Genomic DNA, 12,424 nt, shown 5'->3' on the forward strand with positions numbered 1-12,424 from the left:
AAGGTCGCGGGGTCACTTAATGCGTTTTAAACATCACAATGTTGTCCGTTCTCTAATTCAAGTAGTTTTCATCCAATCTTCACCAAACTTGGTCAGAAGTTGTATCTAGATGATGTGTAAGTCAAGTTTGAATATGGGTCATGCCGGGTCAAAAACTAGGTCACGGGGTATCTTAGTGCGTTTAAAACCTCACCATGTTGTCCCCTCTCTAATTCATCCAATCCTCACCAAACTTTGTTTTATCAAAATGATCTCTTGGACAAGTTTGAACATGGGCCATTCCGGGCCTAAAACTAGGTCACAGGGTCACTTAGTGCGTTTTTTAACATTCAGTATGGTGTCCGCTCTCTTATTCAAGTAGTTTACAACCGATCTTCACCAAACTTGGTCAGAAGTTGTATCTAGATGATCTTAAGGCCAAGTTCGAACATGGGCCATGCCAGATCAAAAACTAGGTCACAGGGTCACTTAGTACGTTTTACACATTGAGCATGGTGTCCGCTCTCTATTTCAAGTAAATTAAATCCGATCTTCACCACACTTGGTCAGAAGCTGTAATTAGATGATGTGTAGGTCAAGTTCGAACATGGGCCATGCCGGGTCAAAAACAAGGTCACGGGGTCACTTAGTGTGTTTTAAACCTCACCATGTTGTCCGCTCTCTAATTCAAGTAGTTTTTATCCAATCTTCACCAAAATTGGTCAGAAGTTGTATCTTGATAATGACTAGGGCAAGTTTGAATATCGGTCATGCCCGGTCAAAAACAAGGTCGCGGGGTCACTTAGTGCGTTTTAAACATCACAATGTTGTCCGTTCTCTTATACAAGTAGTTTTTATCCAATCTTCACCAAACTTGGTCAGAAGTTGTATCTAGATGATGTGTAAGTCAAGTTTGAATATGGGTCATGCCGGGTCAAAAACTAGGTCACAGGGTATCTTAGTGCGTTTTAAACCTCACCATGTTGTCCCCTCTCTAATTCATCCAATCCTCACCAAACTTTGTTTTATCAAAATGATCTCTTGGACAAGTTTGAACATGGGCCATTCCGGGCCTAAAACTAGGTCACGGGGTCACTTAGTGCGTTTTTTAACATTCAGTATGGTGTCCGCTCTCTTATTCAAGTAGTTTACAACCGATCTTCACCAAACTTGGTCAGAAGTTTTATGGAGATGATCTTAAGGCCAAGTTAAAACATGGGCCTTTCTGGGTCAAAAACTAGGTCAAGGGGTCACTTAGTGCGTTTTAAAAATTGAGCATGGTGTCCGCTGTTTTTTGTGAAGACGACATGCAAAATATTATGTGTCAATGCGGCATGTGTGGGTATTCATCACGGCTGTGACAAAGCTCTAGTTTTATTTTGATGACGTATTTAATCTGTTATGTGCGCAGTCATAAAGAACATCTGCATTTACATATTCATGTTAATGTCATAAGTCATGTTGACCTGGACAATTCCACAGGTGTTGGGCGCGTGGTCAAGTCACTTTAACACTATCAATTTGTCCTAAAACAAAAAAAATTATCATTTTGAAAAAGAAAAATTTATTTTTTATTTTTTTCTGATATGATATATATAAACGTTTATTTTATATATCATATCAGAATTTTTAGCTCACATGAGCACATTGTGCTCATGGTGAGCTTTTGTGATCGCCTTTTGTTTGTTGTGCGTCGTCCGTCGTCTGGCATCAACATTTGCCTTGTTAACACTCTAGAGGCCACATTTATTGTCCAATCTTCATGAAATTTGGTCAGAAGATTGGTCTCAATGATATCTTGGATGAGTTCAAAAATGGTTACGAAAAATGGTGCTTGAAAAACATGGCTGCCAGGGGGCAGGGCATTTTTCCTTACAAGGTTATAGTAAAACCTTGTTAACACTCTAGAGGCCACATTTATTTTCCAATCTTCATGAAACTTGCTCAGAAGATTTGTCCCACTGATATCTTGGATGAGTTCAAAAATGGTAACCTTTGCTTTAAAAACATGGCTGCCAAGGGGCGGGGCATTTTTCCTTATATGGCTATATATGGCTGTAGTAAAATCTTGTTAACACTCTAGAGGCCACATTTATTGTCCAATCTTCATGAAACTTGGTCAGAAAATTCATCCCAATAATATCTTGGACGAGATAGAAAATGATGCCCGTTGGTTGAAAAACATGGCCGCCAGGGGGCAGGGCATTTTTCTTTATATAACTATAGAAAAACCTTGTTAACACGCTAGAGGCCACATTTATTGTCCAATCTTGATGAAATATGATCAGAAGATTTGTCTTAATGATATCTTGGATGAGTACGAAAATGGTTACGTTTGCTTGAAAAACATGGCCGCCAAGGGGCGGGGCATTTTTCCTTATACGGCTATATAAGGCTATAGTAAAATCTTGTTAACACTCTAGAGGCCACATTTATAGTCCGATCTTCATGAAACTCAGTCAGAAGATTCATCCCAATAATATCTTGGATGTGTTCAAAAATGATGCCAGTTGGTTGAAAAACATGGCCACCATAGGGGCCGGGCTATTTTTCCTTATATGGCTATAGTAAAACCTTGTTAACACTCTAGAGGTCACATTTATTTTCCGATCATCATGAAACTTGGTCAGAAGATTTGTCCCAATGATATCTTGGATGAGTTCGAAAATGGTTTTTGTTGCTTTAAAAACATGGCCACCAGGGGCAGGGCATTTTTCCTTATATGGCCATAGTAAAACCTTGTTAACACTCTAGAGGCCACATTTATTGTCCAATTTTCATGAAATTTGGTCAGAAAATTGGTCTCAATGATATCTTAGATGAGTTCGAAAATAATTATGTTTGCTTGAAAAAATGGCTCCAAAGGGGCGTGGCATTTTTCCTTATATGGCTTTAGTAAAATCTTGTTAACACTCTAGAGGCCACATTTATTTTCCGATCTTCGTGAAACTTGGTCAGAAGATTTGTCCCAATAATATCTTGTTATCTCGGGTGAGCGACTTTGGGCCTTTCAGGCCCTCTTGTTTTTTTTCTCAGAATTTCTTCTTTTTTTTTTTTAAATGATAATTGTTTTGGTTTATGACAAATTGATAGTATTAAAGTGACTTGGCCACGCGCCCAACACCTGTGGACAATTCAAGTTGTGTATAATGATTTATGTTTCAGAAAACCAAATCCTCAAGGATTGTATCATTTGAGATTGTTTAACTGTCAACATCCACGTTGCCAAACTGTGCTTGCTTTACCATTTCCAAGAGGGAACCAGGAAACTTAACTTTTGTTGCAGTTGTTGCTGGACATCCCCAGAGAATTTACTTTTTTATGCCTGCATATAGATATAGGAGATTTGTTGATTTCGTTGTATGATCTTATAGAGCCATGCTTTGTAAAGAAAGGGGTTTAATGCATGTGCATAAAGTGTTGTCCAAGATAAGCTTGTGCAGTCTGCTAATCAGGGACAACACTTTCAGCTTGTATAGTATTTTTTGTTTATAGTCTCTTCTAAGTGAAAGTCCAGTTTGGGTGGAAAGTGGCGTCCCTGATTAGCCTGTGCAGACTGCACAGGCTAATCTGGGAACTGCACTTTATGCATATGCATTAAACCCCCTTTTTCACAGAAGTGGTTTTATAAAAAATAAAATTGTGAATAGCAGAGGATTATTTTCTTGGTTGTCTACATGTCCAATCCATTAAGCCTTTTGTAGGATCCATCAGAGCAAGGGGCGTACGGATGCTACAGCCAGGACTTGTACATTAATCCCAATGATTTTACCTCCAAGGTAGACCAGACATGTTGTACTGCTGCATGGGAGGCTTCTTCCCCCCACCCCCATATAGATGGTTTTTAAAATTCAAACAGTGTTTGATGTAAGATCTGGCGTGCTTAGATGAAATTATTAATTTGTTTTGGTCAAATTTTTTAGTGAAACAACATTGTATCAAAGCCTTAAATCAATCAAATTATTTAAAAGTAAAATACGCATATATATCAAATAATGTGTTGGCATTTCTTAGGGTTTTGCAGATGAAATGGTAATCATTTTAAAGAATACAGAATGAGCAACAATATGTTTTGTTTGAAAAATCCCTGTTCTTACATCAAACATGTGTTATGTTGTTTTTTAACTGTATATTGCTTTTGTCATTATAGACATTATAATTTAATAAGTTTGACATTTTCTTGGGTTGCTTCTTTATTATTGTATTTATGTTGTTAGGAACCTAACAATCTGAAATACGTTAAGATAGCATTATTTTTTATATGAAGGTTTAAACAACATTTCACATAATAGGAACACCTTGGTTAGCAGAGTATATGATAATGTTTGTGGGGATTATATCTCGGCCAAGTCAGATATCTTGTTAGATTGCTAGAATCACCTAAAAATTATGGCCCTTGAATTATGAACAAATGGCAAAAGGAACCTTGTCCCCTATATAACTAAAATAGTTTTAATGATATTGTCTTCAATATTGGTGACACTGTTACAAGGCATGATATCTTGAGTTTGATTGCGTGATCTTTTTCTGAATTGTGATCCATGCATTATCCCTAATTTGCATTAATAATTGTACTGTCTGAAATTGATTTCCATTCAAACATTTAGTTGGCATCAACAATTCTTGCTGAAACCGTAGGTAAAGTGAGCTTGAATAGTCACCTTAATGTTCTGAAATGCTACAAATGTAAACCTCTTTCACACAATATGTTACCCAGACCTTTAAACAGGCAATGTGACAGGTTGCCACTCTTGACACCAGCGCAAGCCCTGACTGTACTTGTTAATATGTAACCAGGTTTTCAATAATGAGTCAGACTTTCAAGGGGACCTTGTAACTTTTTCTCCAATAATAACTAAAAATCTTAGGATTACTTGGTTGAATTGCTTATTTTTATGAATGGTTCAAAAGCATTTTCATTTGCATCTTTCTTTTATACCTTCCATAAAAAGTCATTTGGTATCTACAGTATGAACAAGCTTTAACCCAAAACTTAAAACAGTATTTCAGATTGTTAGTTCTGCAAGGATTTTTATTCTTAGCCTTGTGATATACTGTAAAATCATTTATTTGTGGGACATTAATTTTCACAGACTTTGAGGGTTGACCGATCCATTAATTCAAAAGAAACCCATCAGAAAATGACCATCAAAACTTGCTCTTTTTGTTCTCTTAAATCAGAAATCAAGAATTTATGTTTTCTAAAAAAAATTCATGCCAACAAATATTAAAGGTTTTACAGTATTTTTTTTTTAATGAGGTTGATGTAGTATTCAATATTTATTTGTTTACATTGTTATTCTTATCCTTTCGTTTTATTATTGTGCATGCGTTTTAGGCCTCGGCAATGGCTGCAGAGGAGCTCTATGGGGAGGGTATCTATCACTTCCCGAATGCTTACACCTCTCAGGTAATGTGCGCGACAAATCTTTAGCAATACATGGTAACTGGACCTAACGTGGTAGTTCCTTGATTTATCATACTGTTGTCTTATTCAGTGTTACAGTACATTTATGCACACAGAATGACATTAACTCTTACAGTTCTGGTACCGAATTTTGAAGGCCTTTGCAAACAGTTTGGATCTAGATGAGACGCCACAAAATGTGGCGTCTCATCAGGATCCAAACTGTTTGGTATTCTGATAGTATTCTTTGAAAAAAATCGAAAGAAAATGCTAATTTTAGAAATTCAGCAGACGACATTTTAGCAGACGACAAATTTCCCAGCATGCAAAGGGTTAATAAACAACTAATTATACACCGTGGAAGAATTATTGGTATTTTTGTGGATTGTAGATTTAATTTGATTGTAAATAACAGTAGTTTGTGAATCTCAATATCTCAAGTTCAGTTATCATCTTATAACTCCTGATGTATGCAAAGGTTGTCATTTATTGCTGTTTGCACTTTGTCAGAAAAGGATGAAATTTTAATATTCTTAAGATTGCATTCTTAAATACTAGATGTAAAATGTGCTTTCTGTCCTTAGTACCAAATAATGCTAATTGTGACCACTCTAGGAGTCTTATTAAATTTGTTTGTGCAATTTTTATTAAAATTTCTTTCTCTTATAATTTTATTATAATGATTTCTCTGTTTATTTTCCCTTAAAATCTCAAAACAGTTTGATACTATATAAACACTTCAAATGGAAAAAATCATGTCTTGGTAGGGGCCAATACAAGGTATATCAGGGTTTTGATTTTGTCACCTAATAATACTTCAGGTCTAGTAGCTTTTAACAGATGTTTACATCCATGAGGAATAAATGTTGATACTTCTAAATATTGACACTCAATTTGTAGGGATAATTTGTGTAAAAACTGAAATGTTGGTAATTGAAAATAATATATATTTAATGTCATTTAACATTATTTGATATATCTTGGGAATGATTTTTTTTAATTACTGAATAAGAATTTTACAATAATTTTCAAATGCATAAAGAAAATAAAAAATTAGATTTAAATAAAATGAACTTTCTTTTTTAAAATCTGTAAAATTGCATGCTCACTTTTGTTTGTGTTACTTGTGCATGTATTGATCATATTGTGTCTTTGTGTGGTTGCTAACATTAACCAGCATGTGTTTATTGTTATTTGTCTGCACATACTTGTATGTCATACTTAAACAACTCCCCTTTCCAATCTCTTGGCAAAAGCATCGGCAACAGCATTAGCAACAGCGGTTCTTTCAATGGCATCTCTGAGACATTGTGTGTGCATGGTTATAAATTGAAAACCACTGTTGCCCAGCTTTCTACTTTCCTTGTTGCCCAGCTTTCTATTTTTCTTGTTCCCCAGCTTTCTACTTTCCATTGTTCTTCCTGTCAATATGTCTTCTATGGAGGACATTTGAGTGTTTTCTGACAAATTAGCAGCTCAGTATACATTATCAGGGCAATCGGCTCCTGCTTATTAAGAGTCCTTGTTAACACCTATGTTCTTAGGCTTACCTGCTGCTAGTGCTCTTGCCTACTTCAAAAGATGTCCACCTGAGATTACAACAGAAAATCTGTTAATGGAGATAAAGCTCTAAGCTTATTTTAAAAAGCATTTTTTCAAGATACAAAGGGCCATACCTCTGCTATTTACAGATGATGTACAATGCCATTTGGCGTGCATCATCCTCTTTTTCATATTTATACTCATACCAAGTATCAATGAAATCTGCCAAAGCACTTCCAAGATATGGCTCCAGACTCAAAAGTGAGCATTTTTTCAAGATATGGAGGTCCATAACTCCGTTATTAACAGATGCTGTACAGTGAAATTAGGCGTTTATCATCCTCTTATCCATATATATACTCATACCATGTTTCAATGAAATCCGCCAAAGCACTTCCATGATATGGCTCCGGACATAAAAGTGCCGGCTGGATGGACGTATGGAAAGACTGACAGACAACACCAAAACAATTTCCATCCTCATATGGCGGGTGATAATAATTATTCGTGTAAATATCTTTGAAATTTACATTTGCATGTAAGTAATCTTCTAATCTAGCAAGAGAGAATTTACACAGAAATCATCATTTAACGCATGAGCCAGAGACATGAAACTTGCAATAGTTGTTGCCAATCACCTGGGGGTGCTTCACATTCAACACGCATAATCCTAGGGGCTAAGGTCAAGGTCACACATTGAGGTCAAAGGTCACAAATTTGATGAATTATCATCCCCTACCTGATTCACCGGAGGGGACTTTTGGTATGCGATCTGTGAGTCTGTCTGTCTGTCTGTCTGTCTGTCTGTCTGTCTGTCTGTCTGTCTGTCTGTCTGTCTGTCTGTCTGTCTGTCTGTCTGTCTGTCTGTCTGTCTGTCTGTCACACTTTTCTGGATCCTGCGATAACTTTAAAACTTCTTTATATTTTTTCATGAAACTTGAAACATGGAAAGATGGCAATATGAACATTATGCACATCATTTCATTTTGTTCCTATGTCAAAAATTGGCTATGGCAACAAATAGACTAGAAATACTGCTGAAAATGGTGGTTTTCTGGATCCTGCGATAACTTGAAAAGCTCTTCATATTTTTTCATGAAGCTTGATACATGGATAGATGGCAATATGGACATTATGCAATTGCATGTCATTTCATTTTTTTTTCTACATAAAAAATTCTGGTTGCTATGGCAACACATAATAAAAAAATTCTGACAGTGGTGGAATTTTTGTCAATGGTGTAGCCGGTAGGGAACATAAATTGCTTGGCAATAGTCTTGTTCATTATTTAGTCATTCCTTTACTAAGCATCAAGGAATTCTGTAATTACTGTCCACAATAATTGTTCTCCATTATCTAGCTGAGTGTCAAATATAAGATCCAGGTTGCTAGGGTCATGGTCAAAGTCACACACAAAGGTCAAAATCACATATTTTGATTAAATATGCCTTATTTGGTAAGGATTCTACCATACTAAAATGGATTCTCAAAATGTCCTGATGTAATTGTTCTCAATTATCAGGCACAACCCTTCACTTATACCTTTTCTTTTAGTTCTACACCCATCCATAAACATAATTTATTTTGCAGGGATATCACTTCAATGAATTTGCTTGTTAGCTCATCTAATTTTTTTTTTTAAATTATGAGCTATTGTAATCTCCTTGGGGTCGGCGTTGGCGTCGGCGTCCGGTTAAGTTTTGCGTTTAGGTCCACTTTTCTCAGAAAGTGTCAATGCTATTGCATTCAAACTCGGTACACTTACTTACTATCATGAGGGGACTGGGCAGGCAAAGTAAGATAACTCTGGCGTGCATTTTGACAGAATTATGTGCCCTTTTTATACTTAAAAAATTGAAAATTTTGGTTAAGTTTTGTGTTTAGGTCCATTTTATTCCTTAAGTATCAAAGCCATTGCTTTCATACTTGCAACACTTACTAACTATCATAAGGGGACTGTGCAGGCAAAGTTATGTAACTTTGACTGGCGTTTTGACAGAATTATGTGCCCTTTTTATACTTAGAAAATTGAAAATTTGGTAAAGTTTTGTGTTTAGGTCCTCTTTATTCCTACAGTATCAAAGCTATTGCTTTCATACTTACAACACTTATTAACTATCATAAGGGGACTGTGCAGGCAAAGTTATGTAACTCTAACTGGCATTCGGACGGAATTATGGGCCCTTTATACTTAGAAAATTGAAAATTTGGTTAAGTTTTGTGTTTTGGTCCACTTAACCCCTAAAGTATCATAGATATTGCTTTCATACTTGGAACACTCGCAAACTATCATAAGGGTACAGTAAAAGGACAAGTTTCATAAATCTGGTTGTCATTTTTACGGAATTATGGCCCTTTTTCGACTTAGTAACTTTGAATATATGGTTAAAGTTTGTGTTTCGATCCACTTTACTTTTAAAGTATCAAGGCTATTGCTTTCAAACTTCAAATACTTTCATGCTATCATGAGATTACTGTACCTGGAAAGTTGAATTTTACCTTGACCTTTGAATGACCTTGACTCTCAAGGTCAAATTATTAAATTTTGCTAAAATTGCCATAACTTCTTTATTTATGATTAGATTTGATTGATACTTTGACAATACTACTCTTACCTGACATACCACAATAGACTCCACCCAAACAATCCCCCGTGCCCTGCCCCCCCCCCCCACCCCTAATTTTTTTTTTTTTTTTGTAAGATCATCTCACAAATGACAACCACACCCTCACACTATACTCCCCCCCCCACCCCCACCCCACCCCCGCAATTTTTTTTTTTGAAACGGTTAAAAACAGAAATATTTATTTTTATTATTTTATTTTTGAAATACCGTCCAACCATCGCACCCAAGAATCCCCTCCCCCCCCACCCCCATTGAAAAAAAAATTAATTTTTTTGCATTTTTTTTTCCACCTCAAATATTTATATCCCTTGACATATTGCTTTTATATTTTTCATACTTCTTTACCAACATGACCCCAATCTATAAACAAGAGCAGACAACTGTATCAAGTATTTTGTAAGAATTATGGCCCTTTTTTCACTTAGAATATGCATATTATTGATAAATCTATGTTAAAGTTTGCGTACCACCTCAAATATGTTCTATGTCCGTTGACATATTGCTTTCATATTTTGCATACTTCTTTACCAGCATGACCCCAATCTATAAACAAGAGCAGACAACTGTATCTTGTATTTTGTAAGGATTATGGCCCTTTTTTGCACTTTAGAAATTAAAAAATTTGTTTATTTTTGTGTTTAGGTCCACTTTTTCCTAAAGTATCAAAGCTATTGCTTTCATACTAGCAACACTTACTAACTATAATAAGGGGACTTTGAATGCAAAGTTATTTTACTCTGACTGGCATTTTGACAGAATTATGGCCCCTTTAATACTTAGACAATTGAACATTTGGTTAAGTTTTGTGTCTTGGTCCATTTTACTCCTAAAGTATCATTGCTATAATTGCTTTCAGACTTGGAACACTAGCTAACTATCATAAGGGGACTGTACTGGAAAAGTTGCATAACTCTTGTTGGCATTTTAAAGGAATTATGACTCATTTTTTATTTAGTCACTTTGAATATTTTGTTAAATTTTGTGTTAAGATCTACTTTACTTCTAAAGTATACCACCTCATTTATTTATGTCTCTTGACATATTGCTTTCATATTTTGCATACTTCTTTACCAACATGACCCCAATCTATAAACAAGAGCAGACAACTGTATCAAGTAATTGTAAGAATTATGGCCCTTTTTTCACTTAGAATATGCATATTATTGATAAATCTATGTTAAAGTTTGCGTACCACCTCAAATATGTTCTATGTCCCTTGACATATTGCTTTCATATTTTGCATACTTCTTTACCAGCATGTCCCCAATCTATAAACAAGAGCAGACAACTGTATCATGTATTTTGTAAGGATTATGGCCCTTTTTTGCACTTTTGAAATTAAAAAATTTGTTTATTTTTGTGTTTAGGTCCACTTTTTCCTAAAGTGTCAAAGCTATTGCTTTCATACTAGCAACACTAACTAACTATAATAAGGGGACTTTGCATGCAAAGTTATGTTACTCTGACTGGCATTTTGACAGAATTATGGCCCCTTTTATACTTAGACAATTGAACATTTGGTTAAGTGTTGTGTCTTGGTCCATTTTACTCCTAAAGTATCATTGCTATAATTGCTTTCAGACTTGGAACACTAGCTAACTATCATAAGGGGACTGTACAGGAAAAGTTGCATAACTCTTTTAACGGAATTATGGCCCTTTTTTTACTTAGTCGCTTTGAATATTTTGTTAAATTTTGTGTTAAGATCCACTTTACTTCTAAAGTATCAAGGCTATTGCTTTCAAACTTCAAATACTTTCTTATTATTATGAGGGTACTGTACCTGGCAAGTTGAATTTGACCTTGACCTTTGAATTCAAGGTCAATTTAATAAATTTTGCTTAAATTGCCGTAACTTCTTTATTTATGATCAGATTTGATTCATACTTTGACAAAACAAAACTTACCGGACATACCACAATGGACTCCATCCAAACCATCCACCACGCCCCACCCCAGAATCCCCCCCCCCCCCCCCCCAGAAAAACCAACATTTTTTCCTTTTTTTTCTTCTTATTTTTGAAAGATAATCTAATAAATGACCACCCCCTCCACATTATACCCCCCTCTCCACCCCCACACCCAAAAAGAATTTTACTTTTTCTTTTATGTCTTATTGAATATGAACAATTTCCCCATGATGGCTTACGTTATACTGTCAAGCACTTAGTCTTCTGACAGCTCTTGTTTGGTTAACTTCTCTGATATTGATTTGAGTACGCAACTAATAAATTAATATCTGGAACAAAAAAAGCATTCAAGTTAGGGTAGATTTGATTTGTCTTGGCTTTATCAAATATCTTATTATTAGTGCATTTTGTAGTTAAACACAAATAATGAGGATTAGGTAAAGAACTTACATTGGTGTAGATGTTACCTTGCTATACATGGTACCTTGCTATACACATGCTCTTTTTATACATGGTACTAAATTTGTTACCTTGTTATACATGGTACCTTGGTTTACAGCGAATTGTTATACATAATACTTAAGATGTAACCTTGATATACATAGTAGTACCTTGCTATGCAAGGCACCTTGCTATACATAGTGCCTTGTTTTGCATGGTACTGAAGATATTACATTGCTGTTATGCTAAAATGGTGCATTGTTCTACACAGTGTTTTGTTATACATGTTACTGGTACTGAAGATTTTATATTGCTATATATATATTGCAATATTATACATGGTGTCTAGCTATGAACATTGTTTTTATGCCCCCAAAGGAGGGCATATAGTGATCGGACCGTCTGTCTGTCTTTCCGTCACACTTTGCATTTAGGTTTACAAAAATGCTCATAGCTTCTATGTCCCTTGAGATATAACCTTCATATTTGGTATGCATGTGTATATGGACAAGGCCTTT

At 35.4% G+C, this 12,424-nt stretch overlaps 1 protein-coding gene across 1 annotated transcript in view; it reads left to right on the plus strand.

Moving 5' to 3' along the window:
- Positions 1 to 12,424, plus strand: part of LOC127846015 (1-phosphatidylinositol 4,5-bisphosphate phosphodiesterase gamma-1-like) — a 130,287-nt gene that overhangs the window by 67,035 nt on the left and 50,828 nt on the right. Inside the window, exon 21 of the mRNA XM_052377196.1 lies at positions 5,318 to 5,389. Coding sequence (XP_052233156.1) covers positions 5,318 to 5,389 — 72 coding nt within the window. The remainder of the gene's footprint in view (positions 1 to 5,317; positions 5,390 to 12,424) is intronic.

Source organism: Dreissena polymorpha, chromosome 9, assembly GCF_020536995.1.
Source record: "Dreissena polymorpha isolate Duluth1 chromosome 9, UMN_Dpol_1.0, whole genome shotgun sequence".
Taxonomy (NCBI): Eukaryota; Metazoa; Mollusca; class Bivalvia; order Myida; family Dreissenidae; genus Dreissena; species Dreissena polymorpha.